Source organism: Copidosoma floridanum, unplaced genomic scaffold (genome assembly GCF_036245765.1).
Source record: "Copidosoma floridanum isolate Cflo_tuat_1 unplaced genomic scaffold, Cflo_Japanese_pri ptg000020l, whole genome shotgun sequence".
Taxonomy (NCBI): domain Eukaryota; kingdom Metazoa; phylum Arthropoda; class Insecta; order Hymenoptera; family Encyrtidae; genus Copidosoma; species Copidosoma floridanum.
The window spans coordinates 19,731,407-19,747,568 of NW_028321897.1; the positions used below are offsets into that span (position 1 = coordinate 19,731,407).

Below are 16,162 nucleotides of genomic sequence, written 5' to 3' on the forward strand. Positions count from 1 at the left end.
GTGTTTATCCCATTCTTTGTGATTCTCTGATATATACGCAGATATTTTCGTTTTGATATCTTTCATTACGCGTTCAACGAGGTCTGCTTGTGGATGGTATGCAGGTATTCGTTCGTGTCTTATTGAATTCTCTTTCAAAAACAATTCGAATTTCTCATTAATGAATTCTTTACCGTTATCGGATATAATAGTATTGGGTACACCTATTAAAGTACATAACGTGTTTTTAACCGCTTTTTCAACTGCCGTGCTTGTTTTATTTCTAAGAGAAATACAAAAAATGAAACGTGAGAATAAATCTTGTATTACTAATAAATATTTAAAACCTGCTTTGCTCTTAGGTAATTCTCCCATCAAGTCTATCGCAACTGTTTGCCACGGTCGCTCTGTTTCCCGCGTGCCCATTAAACCTACTTGCCCTTTTTGATCGGATTTACATTGTTGGCACACTAAACATTCTTTTACAAACGTAGCAACATCTTTATACATTCCAGGCCAATAATAACATAACGCTATTCTCTTATAAGTTTTTTCAACGCCTGCATGGGCTGCGTTTGGTTCATTATGGTTTTCTATTAGAATGTTTTTTCGATTTTCTTTTGGGATTATTAATTTCCACGCATCTAAATCTTCTATAATCTCATTTATCTCTTCGTCTGGCTGGTATTTGTATATTTTATTCCCAATAATTTTCCAATCGCGATATCTACGCGGATGAGATTTAATTTGATGGAACCGTTTTTTATACCACGTATCTTGTATTTCGTTTGTAAATTTTATTGAGCATATTGATAAATTCTCTTTGGTTTCGTATATGCGGGAAAGTGCGTCAGGAACTACATTATTCGATCCCTTCCTGTGAATTACTTTGAAATCATACGCCATTAAATCCTGAGCCCATCGTCCTAGCCTACCAACTGGATCTTTTTTGCTAAATAGCCATTTGAGTGCGCTATGATCCGTAATTACCGTAAAAGACGTTCCTTTAATATACGGTCTGAATTTTTCTACGGCCCACTTTACTGCTAAGCATTCCTTTTCTGTCGTGCTAAAAACTAATTCATTCTTTTTAAGACCTCTGCTCGCGTAACATATTACTCTTTCCACTTTATTTATGCATTGTGTTAATACGGCCCCAAGACCTGTATCACTAGCATCTGTTTGAACGGAAAACTCGCTGTTCGGATCAGGCATATGTAACATTGGTGCTTCGCACAACAAATTTTTGATTGTTATAAAGGATTCCTCTTGTTCTTTTCCCCAAAAAAATTTTTCGTTTTTTCTAGTTAATTTTATTAATGGTTCTACTAATTTTGCGTGATCTTTCAAAAATCTTCTATACCATGAGGCCATTCCCGTAAACCTGCGCAGCTGTCGCAATGTTTGCGGTTTAGGATAATTCCGAATCGCCTCTATTTTTTCTTCGTCGACTGATATGCCGTTTTCGCTAACGATAAAACCTAAAAATTTTATGCTTGACCGTCCGAATTAGCTTTTTTTTTGATTTACTGTAAGACGAGCTTTTTTTATTCTACGGAAAATTTCTTCTAATACTTCTACATGTTTTCTTAATGTTTCTGTTACAATAATAAGATCATCTAGATAGTTGTACACGTGTGGTTCTAAATCACCAATTACCTCTTCTAATAGCCTTTGAAAAGCTGCACCTGAGCTCGATAAACCCATAGGCACTCGTTTGTATTGCCATAGTCCTCGACCGGGAATCTTAAACGCGGTAATTTCACGTGACTCTTTTTCTAGCTGAATCTGATAATACGCCGATTTTAAATCTATTGATGATATATACCGGGCATTTCTTAACTTTCTCAGAATTACTTCCATGTATGGAAGCGGGTAAGCGTCTTTTTTGATTAATTTATTTACAACGCGGAAATCAATACAAGTGCGATAAGAACCGTCTTTCTTTCTTATCATTACGACCGGATTATTCCACGGATTTTTCGATTTTTCAACGACATCGGCTTTGATTAATTTATCTAATTCGTCTTGTTGAATCTTTTCCAACTTATCTGATACTGCTCTGTATCGTTGCTTTATTGGCTTAACTTTTTCTAAGAGCTCTATTTTGTGCTCGCTTAAATTTGTTGCCGGCAAAATTTCATTCTCATTTTGATCATCGGGTAGCCATTTTTTTACTAAATCATCGATTAACTTCTTTTCACATTCTTTAATTTTTACTAAACCTATACTATTGATCAAAATATTTTCTTCTACTGGACGCAAAGCACTTAATTGAAATGAATGCTTTTGTTTATGTCTCTGATCTACCAACGAAAACGAATTATCACCCGTATTTATAATCATAGAAAATTTACGCAAAGTGTCTAAGCCAATAATAAAATCAATAGGTATTTCAGGTATTATTAAAATGGGTACCACTTTTTTTATACCTTTAATGTCTATTAAAGTGGAAATTTCACCCTCAACCTGTATCGCTGAACCGTTCGCGACCTCGGCCCAATCGTATACAGAAGGTTTTAATTTGCCTATGCTTTCTACTAAATTCGTCATATTACCGCCTAGAACTGTGCGCGCAGAACCCGTATCTACAAGAGCTGTCAACATATGTTTTTCAACCTTGACTTCGAGCCAGTATCTGGAATATTCCGCTGGTCTACTTGGATCTGGCATTGTATAAATACGCGTAATAATAAGATTTTCGGGTGACTTGTTTATATTATTTCCGTGTTGTGAGACCTTCGTTCTTGAAGCCGACGTATCCGTCTCTTTTACTCGGCTTTCGCTTCGTTTCCCTGTCCGTTCGTTCGATTTTGATTATTATTATTATTATTTCTACTAGACTCGTTATTAGCGTTCCTACTGTTAGAGTTACTGAAATTATTTGCATTTCGATTTTGATTCTGATTTTGATTTTGATTAAGATTTTGGCGGTGATTTTGGTTTTGGCCCTGGTTTTGATTCTGACTTTGATTTTCTTGGTGATTTTGTCTTGAATTTCCCCTATACTGGTTATAATTATTCCTCCCATTATTATACGGCTGATTTTGCCTCTGATTATTGTAATTTGTATTGTTATTATAGCGACTATTATTATTATCATTGTTATTCAAATTTGAATTTGTAAATATCACCGAATTATTTCGAGCATTGGGTGGGCCGGATTGCCTACCTCTATAATTATTGTTATATCCTCTACTTTGATAGTTATTGTTGTTCTGATTTTGAAAATTTCTATTCTGTCCAAAATTATTATGATTATTGTCAGGCTTATTATTATTTGCGGATTTAAATTCGGATCGTAATTCTTGAAGTAACGAATTTTTAATTGCTTGTTTCATATCATTGAAAAGTTTTTTGTTTTCATCAACCGTGTTTACTTCTACTGACGCTATCGCTGTTTTATTTGAACTTTTTGTAAATTTATTCACGTTAAATGCATCGCCTATCTCGATTGCTTTCCTTCTGAATATATTTAATCCGCAGTCCACGTAACTGCATATTAATGGGTGAAATTCGGGCTTCATATTACAGAAAATTCTATCAACTCTTTTCAGCTCGCAGGGCGGATCGCTCATTCTATTATACATCGCCTCCATATCCGCTATATAGTCTTCGACATTTTCTGTTGGGCCTTGGAAACGTGCTCGTATTTTATCTTCTATTCTTTCTGAATGATATTTACCTAAATATCTCGCGCGCAAGCCTGTTGTAACGTCCTCCCTTGTTAGCCAATTTTTACTTTTACTTCTATAAAGTTTAATTGCGTTTTCTTTAAGTAAAGTTGGAATTGCTCTCACTAATTCTTCTTCTGACAAAGCTGACATTAATCTATGCTCTTCTACACTTGTCAGAAAATCCTCAACATCTTCGTCGTTTTTACCGTGAAACTTAATATTCCATGCAGAAACTACTTTAGCTATATCACGCGGTTTGTCCCTTTTATTTTCAATATTTTCATTTTCTTTCCGAATGTTTATATTTAACGATTGTCTTGCTAAGTCATCTCTGTCTACATCTGGAACGGTTGCAAATTTCGTTACTAACTCTTCGGGTAGTTTTATTTCCTCGCCATCTGGGCTTATCATTATTATATATTTAATTTGCTCGTTGTCTTGATTCATGTTGGATTTGTTATTTAAATTAGATAAATTAGTTAACCCTTCGTGACTTAGTTTATTCTTACGCTTCGTAATATTTGAATCATGTATTTTTAATCTATCAAAGAAAGACTGTAATAAGATTGATCGACGGCTTTCAAATTCTCTTTTGTCAAATTCCCCTTGCATGAAATCTTCATATACAGATTCACCTTGTATGAAACGTGATAATTGACTAAATTTTTCCTTCAATTCTCCCTCGACTACTAACTGATATTCTCTTAGCGTGCTTTCAATCCCTTCCCTCGTTAATTCCTTATAAAATGTATTCACACGTTCGCAAACCTTGTCGCTTAAATTTTCCATGAGCACCCGAAGTGAGAACGAAAACAACAGTTAGCTTTGTTTTGATTTCAATCTGTACTTGTTACCAAGGGAAATAATACAGGGAAAGATTTAACGGCACGCACTTTGGCACTTCAAGGCCTTCTTCGTAACGAAAAATCTGAGTCACGTTCTTTGAAATCCAAAAATATACTTGTTCACAAGTATGCTCGCATCTTGAAGAAAAAATGAAATTTTTTTTTTTTTTTTTCATAGCTTTCTGTATTATTGTATAATTTTCTATTTTATTCGTCCATTCAATTTAACTTTATTTATTTAGAATTTTCTTACTTCATTTTAAATCCTCAACTTATGCTCACTACACAAATTTAATTGTACTTTACTGGGAATAAGAAACAGAAAAAAAATCTACAGTTAATATGGTTCTATTGATATGGGAAAAATTTATACGATTTACAAGAAAAAAAAAAATTTTAATGTGAATTGTTTCGTCGAGCGCCATTTGCAACTGTCCTTCGTGGCTCCCAAAAATGCTTGGCTTCTACGGTGGCCATCAAAGACTTTTCAAAATTTTCAGATGTAACTGACAGCTTAGATCACATCCAACTAATTTCTTAAATGAATTTATCATCGTTTTTGTAAATAAAGATTTAATCACAATATAACAATCTTACCTCCAACATCTAAGTGAGCAAAACAACTTATATAAATTTAAACTTGCAGGTGAATTATGTTGAGGGAATAAATCTAATGATAGACCGATCGATTATTAATAACAACATTGTAGGCTAATTTCGCCCACTGGTCTGCATTTATTATTGAATGTAACAAAACAAAAATAATTTCGTAATACAAAGAAAGTTAGCTTATAATCGCGTGTATTTTGTTTATAGACGCTTGAGAGAGAGAACTTTGCTAGCGCTAATCTGCATACCTCGAATTTTATTATTGATTGATGTTAGGCTTCTTCTCTTCCGACGATGATCTCAATCACCGCTAACTGCACTGTCGTTTTAGTGTGAATCTTCGCAAATTCATGGGGCTGGTGGATATACATATATATATATATATCATCCTTGGGATAATTTGCCTTGGAGCTTCGTGATGGCCGACAGCATCCAAAGGTCCGTAGTTGTCACTACGTCGAGGCGGGGACGAGCTATGCTAACGTCGCCCTAGTTTGCTGCACTATCTCGCGGCCTTGGCTAAACCGAAATGATCGTGAGCTGCCTCGCTAATCTCCCAGAGTTCTTGGCCTCAAAATTGTTGAAGAATCACTGACTCCTGCTTGTCCTGCGGAGCCTATCTCCAAGAAAAATGACTCATCTCCCCTCTACCTTTCTCGTAATCAAATCTCCCTTTCCATCTATTGTTCTCCTTTTCTTTTGTTACCCGCGGCGACCATATATTGTATCTCCTGATACTCTCCTTCTTCACCTAATATTCTCATAGTTTTCTGTCTCTCTTGTTCTCTCTCTCGCTCTTATTCTTATTCGCCTACTCCTCTATCTTTCGGATTCATATTGAAGTTTTTGGGCGCGTGTAACCGATCTACACGGTTACAACTTGATTGTATGCCTATATACTAACTTAACAAACTAGTTTTTTTGGAATTCGATTCGATCTTAGTTTTTTCAGTATAAAAAAAAAACAATCTTTGTCTACTGTTTCACAGACGTTGGCATTTTGACTTTCTTTCAGCTTCTTTATAAAAATTTAAAAAATGTCACCTGCCTTCATTATATTAAACGAGAAAGAGATATTTCATTTTTTTTTCTGCAGCAACCCTTTATTATTTTTAGCCCCCATGGTTTTTTGAGTGATCCTTGTTTTAAAATATAAAGTTAAATTAGTTTTTTTTTTTTTTTTTCTTATCAGTGGATGATAACATAACACAGTGTGGTACCATCACGTACGAAATTAAATATACCAGTTTTAATACAAATTATTGCAGAAGAAAAAATTGTGTTAACATATTGTTTTGTTGACATCAGTTTTACCAAGTACAAAAAATTTTAGCAGCACTTAATGTCTTAAACGTTAATGTTTTTAGGTCAGTAGAGTAAAAGAGTTGCATAATAATACAGACGTAGATCAAAAATTGTACATACAATGCAAGGCAGCAAAATTGTAGTTGAAAAGAGTTACTCTTTTAACACAAAGCACACTTATTAACAAAATTGAAGGTACAACTTTCTTCTGCATTTGTCGCTGAAGCTTTAGTGGTTTTCTTTTTGGACACTTAAAATCTTGGTTAATATGTTCTAAGTTTTTTATAATTGGCATTTTAGAAAATAACGCGTGTCTATATAATATATTTTTCTTTGTGCCACTGTTTGTAGTGAAATTAATTTTGAATTATATTTGTTTTAGAAATGAAGAAAAATATCTGATGAAAGCTAAAATATCCCGACGAAGTTATCAGCAAGCAGTAAAATTATCACCGTTACATGTAACTATATGGACTGAATTTGGACATTTCTTATATACTGTTCATTCTTTTTGTTCACGCTTATTAAAACAAGAAAGTGATTCCTTGAGCATGGAAAAATTTAAAACTTTTGAAACCCAGAAAGAAGAAATGCTTGATGAATCAAGAGATTGCTTTTTAACTGCTGAACTCGTTTATTTGACCGGTCAAGCTATTGATGAACCACAAGATGAAAGATGGCTGTATCAATACATGTTAGCTAAAATTGCAGAAAAAAAGAAAGAGGAACCTCCAAATTTTTTGAAATATTATTCAAACGTATGTATGGTTTATTTTTAATCATAACATTTATATTTAAATGTTGACCGGTTCAATTGGAACTATAAGTAATAAACTATGGTGATGTTAATTATGGTCAGTAGTATTGCAGATACCTTAATTCTGATTAATAAGATGATAAGAATTTTAAGAAACTGCATAACTTTTTCTTTTATACAAACGAGATTACTTCTGTAAGCAGTAGTTAATTACATGTAGTGCTCTTTTTGCGTTACATACGAGTTAAATAAACAGTCATACAAGAATGTAAAGTAACTATACTTTAAAATTAACTATGTTACTTGATTGCCTTGCTTTTTCAAACTAAATCTCATAACAGTGATGTTTACATGTTTTCGAATGTGACTTTAAAAAATTATATTTTATATAAATCTCTTTTTTCTCGTGTCATTGTTTTAAATTTTAATAAGTATTATTATGCTTTACAATTTTCAGTAAGGATTTTTTAATTAAAAATTGTGGTTAGTATGATAGTTTCTATCAGTATATTTGTAGGAACAGAAATTTCATGGCTTAGTAGTTGACATGCTTGCCTCTTAGTCTACCTATATCTATATCTATCTCTAACGAGGGGGACGGGTTTGCTCCCGGAGCATTCTGGGGAACAAGTTTGCCAGAGGGGTCTGGGGCTGAGGCTGGAGAACGACTCAGACATAGAAGTCCTTTCTAGCTGGAAGCAGAGTTGGGATAACCGTCGGGACACTGGTCGCCTGCGTGCCTCTCTTGGTCCTCTTCCACTTTGTAGAATGGTACTTTGGGGAAGGCGGACCGTGAGCCTCGCGGCGTTTTTGTTCTGCCCGCCGTCACCATTCCTGGTTCCAGTAAGCAGTCTTCTTTTATTAAAGAATAATTAAAGCCTAAAATTGAATGGAGAAACGATAACTTGTACATTTAAACTACTGCTACGTCTATTCTTTTTGATTCGTTCAATATCATGTTTAATTCATAATTTAGCGTTATAAATACATTTTTTTTTTTCAGTCTTACTTATTTTAAATTAAGGGAAATTATCGAAGATATGCTTGTTTGGACACAGAAGAATGAACTTTGGTTTAAGAAAGTATATAAATAACTTACATAGCTTTTATACGTACAAGAACTCCATAGCAGGAAACTCAAGGCACTTAGAGTCTTGGTTAAAATAGTGTATCTTTATCTGTATTATAACTTAGATATAACTATGTTAAAAATCTTCTCTGAAGCATTACTTGTGTTTAAAACAATTTATTTAAACGAATGTATTTCTTATAAAGATTTCAAACTACTAAAAAACTCAATTAAAACAATTTTTTTAATCAATAAAAAACAATAATTTGTTGAGACTGAACGTGCAATTTACAGTATCGGCAATTCCTTCAGAGTATTTTACTTGCAAGACTCCATCATATAAACTGTAGCTAGAATTCGTTTGAAAAATAGAAAAAATTACTAAATATTTAATTATTTTTGTGTTACGTATTTCTAATCTTTATTTGTTAAACGTGACTCCTTTAAATACTACCGCGAGCACAACATTTACATTGTGAATCAACTAAAAGATCAAGTTAAGTAGAAGAACAATTATTTAAATATATGTATCATATGAAAAACTTTATTTATATAAATATATATATACAATACGTAAAATATGCAGTTACATTCGATTTTGAAAAACAATTTTTGATAAATTTTAGCGTATTGCTGACGGACGAAGAAAAGTCAATAATCTGAAAAAAAATTTTCCAGGTTTCTTCACTTTCTTATACTAATACTGTCTTATGACTTATACGAATGAACATGAAATAGTGATTCACGGAAAAATTCAAAAGAAAAAATAATTTTGATGCAATAAATGTCAAAAAATAATAAAAAAAAAGCAACAAAACGAACAAAAGTTTCTATCGAGCTACGGAAGGGAAGAAAAAATTGTGGGGGTGCAAAGTGAAAACAGCTAAAACTTAGAACATTGCTTTAAAAAAAAAAAAATTAACAAATTTATCACTGAATTTTTTAAGCATTTCCTACATAACAAATAATATAAAATTAAATCATTCTTATAAAAAACAACTAATAAAATTTTAAGAAGTGCTTACATCAATAAGTTAAAAAAATAGTTCTATAAATAGTATCTATCATTAAAAATAACAAACGATTAACATTTTCACGTAATTTGTAAGTTCTAAATTTTAGTGCTAAGTTTTTTGTTTTTTCTTATAAAAATGATAAATTTGTATGATACAATAAATATAGTGTAACATTATTATTATGTTTATATATTCAGTTATAATCTGGTAGTAGCAGATTGTATAGTATGTTTATATATGTATATGTATATTCATAAAAAGGGCCACTACGACGCCCTTAGCTTTAGCCCTCTAATATGAACTTATGAAAATATTGAATATTTTACCTAAACGAAAAGTTAGGAATATATATTCCTGAAAAAATTATGGCCATAAAAAAAGTATTAACATTATACAGACAGTAGATAAAAATCACATTAAAATTTTAAAATAAATTTTAAAGGTGAATCTGATAGTTATTATGAATTGTGAACGCACAATTGTTATGAAACTACAAAATATATTTTTTACGTACACAGGATAAGAAAAAAGATAAAAAATTTAAGTGATGACAGTTGAATAAGGTGCAACTTTAATATTTGTAATGCCCCAAAGAAATTAAAAACAATATTTTAAATAACAAATCAGTAAGTTATCACAATTTGTAGATCTACTCATATCTCTCTTATTTTTTTTATTGGAATGCTATGGTTGGATAACAAATACTGAAAAAAATCATGTGTCATTAACATATAATCATTTATGCTCACTGTAAGCATTATGATGATCGTTAAAAACTAAACAAAATTTGATTCATAAAAATAGATTCATACAGATTCTGTAAGCATGTAGCAAAACGAAAAATTAAAATGTAAAGAAGATAATAGTCGAGTTAGAGAGCAATGGTTTCCAAAATTTTATTTTTCTTTTGTTGTTGCCAATGCTTCGACTGCACATTAAAAGTTCTTTTAAGATTACTCAATCAAACAAAAACAAGTGAAAATGTCATCATATTAACCTTACTGATCAGTATTTTCTTAGACAGTAAAATAAAGCAAAAAATTTACTAGGAGAAAAAATATGAAATTTATACGTGTAATGTTAGGGTACAATTATTAAGATAATACACAACACGTAGTACACAAGAAAAAAGTACAAAAAAGCGTGACTTTGAAAGTTTTACGTTATTAGTATGATATCAAGAACTATTCTTTAACTTTAACTTAGTGTTTTACAAAATATTTCTAAAATTTGCTTAAGTTATTTGTATCTCTGATTGTATTTAGATAATAAAGTTTTCTTCTTTCCGCTATTTGTGTCACCAATCTTTAATAAAAAAGATATTCAGTCCACTACTCGCACCGAGTCTAAATCATAGGCGTAATTGCTATTTTTGATGTGCATAAAAGCTGCTGAAACTTTTTTATGTTTTGCAATTCTTTACGGAAATTTTTTATTACTTTGGCCTTCATAGCATTAACCATAATGTTTACACTTAGAAGAATTAACAGTAATCATCTTTTCTAGGTCATCAATATTATCTCTACCTTGATTATTAATATTTTCAAATTTGCTCAAATAATTAAAAAGAAGTTTATAATGATGTTTGTTGAAAATTTTTTTTACGACCCAATTATGACTTTTTATGTACTGCTTTAGTGTGTTATTTTTTTTGTGTTAACTCAAACTTTTTTATTCATTCAAAGTTTGCTGAATTGTACTTAATCTAGTTTAATTATAGTCTGACATATTTGTCTACAACTTTCCTCAAATAATTATTTGCCTGTAAAATAACAACGACTTAAAAAAAAAGTTTTTTGGGGAAAAGAAAATTAGCAAGATTAATAGCTCGGTCAATTAGTAGCTAAATGATACCAATCGCTTGTAACGCAGAAGAATGTGAAAAACAAACTTTAATAAATATTTTTATGCCCATTTTTTTTTAAACTAATTGGTAGTCACATTTTCTGTATTATTTCAATATAATGTATGAATTTAAAAGTTAAGAAAATTTCATTTTAGTTTTTCTATTGTAAATGAAATATGTTTGAAAAAAAGGAAGAATATTTAAAGTATTGTCAGCTTTATTATTAGGTATACATACTATTACATCATCAATATATATTTAAAAATACAGAATAGGTTTAAAAAAGATCGCACATAAAGAAGAAATTATATCTTTCACGCAATATAAGCTTGAATTAAACATACACTTACCATTAATAAAAAATTTAATAGTACATAAAAATTTAACAAGCAGTATTGTTTATTAACATTTAATGTTACTATCTGCCATGTTTCTTTTAAAAAGAAGAAGTAACTAAAAATAATTGAACCAATAACAAAAATAATTAAATTAAAAAAAAAATAAATAAAATAAAACTAAAAACGAAGTATCAATAAGCTTAACCAAAAGTGGACACATAAAAAGTACCAGATCGCTAAACAGCAGAACGCTAGGACACTGACAGTTAAAGCTAGTGTGAGAGGTGAGGATGCTGCCACTTGAAGTGCATAATAAGATTGCTTTGAAATGAGCTGGATGCATATTTAGTAAGTATCGTAGGGAGGGTATCATTTAACAGCCTAGCTGCTTGCATAGTAAGGCTGAATTTATACAGTTCAGTTCGAGCCCAGGAGACAACCAAATCAAGAGAGCTGGTGCTTGTAGCCAAGGTGGTGCGATCGGGTCTTAACTGGAAGAACTCTCACAAATAAGATAAAACACTAGTGTACAGAATGGAGGCAAAAAGGCAGATGATCATATAGCCAATACCATCTTTAAATCTAAGGATAGAGTACTTTTTATAGACGGGCGTTATGTGCTCCCATTTACATATCCCCTTAATAAACCACAGGGCAGCATACTTGATATAAATGATATCAGAGCATAGCTGTGGTTACTAAATATTTGTTTATTCATGCTACGTTCCCTTATTATTATTTAAAAAAAAAAATAAACACATTTCAAAGAAACATGTAAATAAATAACGTAGAACGCCCCATGCAGTGCAGTGTGCGCAAGTGTGTATATGCTGTGCCTTTGCAAAAAGCATACTATATGTGGTGTTTTGTAAATATAAAAAAAAAATACATTAATCATTAAACGAGAAAATAAATATGTTTAACTAACAAAAGAATAAAATAAAATTGTTTACTTAATAATTCTAAAGAAATAAGAAATTAGTCGTCTTAATATACCCTTAATACACAAGTTTACAATGTAAAATGCATGATGCAATTAAAATATTGTAAGATGCTTAAATTTTAATGGGTGAAAGCATTTGACCCAAGGTCAATACAAATATAAATAGTTTGTGTTTTCAAAATTGCCATTCAGGTGAGATGCTCTTGGCACAATAAACTGAATTTCAAATAAAAAATGTTACTACATACATGTATATTATATACATATGTATACGGTTGTGTGCGTGTGTGTATCTTACTATTTCTTTGTTTCTTTATTCTTCGTGTCTTCTATAATGCATGGCAAGAATTTAATGAAATATTTGATTGAGACAAATGGATAAAATAAAATGAAATAAAAATAAATAAATTTTTTTTTTTTCAACATGATAAATGGTACATTACGTCACAAGAGAAAAAAGTACAAACATAAGCTTCCAAAGGGTGCGCTTATTGTAGGTTGGTGCTTAAGTCGCGTATAATGTTTTTCATACCGAGGGCGCACAGTGTAATTTTGCGCCAGTGGGCACACTTTGTGCCTAGTCAATCACTTGAGGCTTTAGGGCAGAAAAGTACTTTGGGCCCGAAGGGCGTAAAAAACTTTTCTACTCGTGGGCCCAAAGTGATTATAAGGGTGCAAAGTGTGATCCGAGAGCGCAAACCGACAGTTGCACTTTGTGCCCATGGTAAGAAATAGTAGTTTTCATCGGATAAGTGCCGTCGTCTCCGGGGCTATTTTCTGGCCTGAGCGACTTGCAAAGTAGGGCCCAAAGGACGTAAGGTAGCCACGAAGCGATGACACTTATGTGGCGAATCCTTTTCTTCCTACCGAGGACACACCTGACCCTCAAAAACGCCCAAAGTTGGAAAATATAATTAAAGCAAGAGAAAGTAGTTAAACTCCTGTAAATTTTATTCAGATGTTACACTTGCAGATATAATATAGTATAAAAGTAAGTAAGAAAATAACACTAAATAAACTCTTTAATAAAGATAATAACTAAACGTTAAAAATGGTCAAAAAACATGATAACCAAGATGATGTGGATATGACAGTAGCTACAACGCTGATAGAGTCTCTTAATGCCAAGTTCTCGCTGTAATATGCAATCAAATGTATTTTCATTAAGGATGAGATAATATTTTGCTCAAGGACTAAATTAAACATATTAAGAAAAAAGATGGTTGGGTAAAAGACGATCAAATAAATCTATAGAAAAAGATAGTTTTACGAAATTTTACAGGTGATGGACGTATAAACGTAAGCAGCCAAGACTTCGAAAACCTTAAGGAATTTATAACACATTTTTTTAAAATATATGTGACAGAAAAAACCGTTGCTTACCATCAAACTTAGCTACAGAAAGTGCATCAACGACAATGCCGATCGCTGGGCGAACATTATGACCATGTAGACCTACTGCTAAGCGTTGTTAAAAAGGCTCTGATTAAAGATAAGAGCAATATATACAACGCGAATATGATGATCCCAATAAGGGACATGATGCTGGACATGTTTATAAAAAATTTAGCACCTATAATAAGCCAGCAGAAAGATGCAAAAGAACCTGATACCCTAGCAGATGCCTTCAATTATGCATTGAGATTGGGAAGCAAAATGAGAGTGGATACAATTCTTGACACACAATACCAAGGATTACCTTGCAGTGATCTTAGAAATAATTTAAATAAATTATATCAACAGCAGAATAGGTATTGCGATCAGCCATTCTAATCGCTTTGAATAGGACAAGTTAACGAATGCCAAATTAACAATTAAAATCGAAATGCTAATAGAGAGTACAATAATTACTAGAAAAATAATAATAGACAATATTAACAACATAGCGATAGGTAGAATCACCGAGGACATTATCAGAACTAGGGGAGGATCGAAATTTTGAGATTCAGTCAAGGAACTCAATTTTTGTCAGAATAATTTTAAAAGATATAACAACAAAAATCCTAACGATTTTTATACTTAATGAAATGCTAACTGTAATTCTTTAAATTATCACGGATATCGGGAAAAAGGTCAGAATTATAATAGATATCCCTAAAATTATAATCATGATAATTATAACCAAAAGAATTTTAAGCATTATTTCCGAAATCAGTACCAACCAGGGAATGACTGTTTTCCTTATTATTTAAACTCTTAGGTAGCTCACCCTCACATTGTTTGAATATGAGCCCTCAAAGACTAAATTCAATACCTACACTAAATGTTTCAGTGCAAATAATAAATAAATATAGCAACAGAATCAAAACAGTCCATATCGGTTCATGCAAGGGACTTGGCGTAGATGACGAGCCTGCAAGCATAAGTTTGTTTGTTCTGAAAGGGATAAATCGCTTTATTTAACTTATGCTTGATGATGGTGCTGCCATGAACTTGATAAAATAAGACCCATTGTGTCTGTTACGTCAAAACCTTAGTAGAGAATAACGAGCCACATTATCGTATTATCATGATGCCATAGTATTAGATGATGACGTTGTTATATTGGAAGGACGCAACTCAAGTATAATGACTTTTAGGCCTGAGCTTGCGCCTAATAGCTTAAAAAATTATAAGGATTAAAGAATACTGTTGCAATCGAGTAAAGGTACTGTGGTTGATACTTATGTTTTAATCAGAAGTATGTGCTACACTGCTTCTGTCACGTGTACACTATCCGGCTTCCCGTTGGGTTTGTCTTTTGCATGGGATTGAGCTATCTTAGCAGTAATGTATACATGAAGATGATGATCAAACAACAACAGTTATAGTAGGCAAAGAGGTGAGCTCCTTCTCCACTACGACGTCCTGTATGTGCGTTCGAGCTTTCCACTGTATTGCCGTTGGTTAGGGTTAGATAGTTTCGAAGCTTAGCCACACATATATTAGAGAGGAACTTAGATCATGGGGTCCCGTTGGCCATTACTCTAGTTCGCTAGTACGAGTAGTTTTATGAATTCTATTGTAAGATTACGAAATCGCACCTAATTTTACGGATTGAATGATCATAGAAAATGAAAGAAAAGAAAAAAAAGAGAGATTGTCTTCAGACAAGATCTCTGATTTCTTTCCCAAACGCATGGCCTTTTATATGGTTCCAACATCTTGCTGTCTATGAAGTTTGACAGGAAAACGTCGATGGTTAGTTCTTCAATCAAGACTTCTTCAAGTTTCCACTGTCTTGCTTGCATCGTTAGAAAGCGGAGCGTCTTTCATTTCTTATCTTGTTGCATTTAGCTTTCCCTTACAAAGTTTGAATAAGTACCATTTTTATATCGGAATTTGTAAATCTGAGGATGGAATGATTCGTACAAACAATTAAGGTGAATTAAGCTGTTGGAAGAATAATGATAAAAATCTGATTGTTTAAACTGGATTAGCTCCAATTGGGTGTTTCTACAGTCTATTACAAATTAGTAACCCCTTTTTTTACATAAACATTTGTTCCTGTCTGTTGACATCGCAGTTTTAAGGCGATGATTAACTTTATAATTTATAGTCCAAAAGGCATGAGCGGAGTTACGCTGTTCTGGACAGATACTAAAAGGGTGTCTCTGTCTTCACAATGGCTTATCCTTTTGTATTTGTACATAGTTTACAGAGCTGCGTAGTCAGAGACATCTAGTTCTAAACGTTTAAATTTTAGCGATCATCAAATATATTTTAGTCATTGCCCTGAATAATTAATAACGAAAAGAAAAAGGGGTTCAAATGTGTGACTCTGACGTTACAACGTCAT

The 16,162-nt window shown here is 32.3% G+C and overlaps 1 protein-coding gene across 1 annotated transcript in view; it reads left to right on the top strand.

Annotated features, from left to right (window-relative positions):
- Positions 1-16,162, top strand: part of LOC106636407 (calcineurin-binding protein cabin-1) — a 431,120-nt gene that overhangs the window by 291,737 nt on the left and 123,221 nt on the right. Inside the window, exon 13 of the mRNA XM_089593628.1 lies at positions 6,798-7,173. Within this exon, the coding sequence (XP_089449754.1) occupies positions 6,798-7,173 (376 nt within the window). The remainder of the gene's footprint in view (positions 1-6,797; positions 7,174-16,162) is intronic.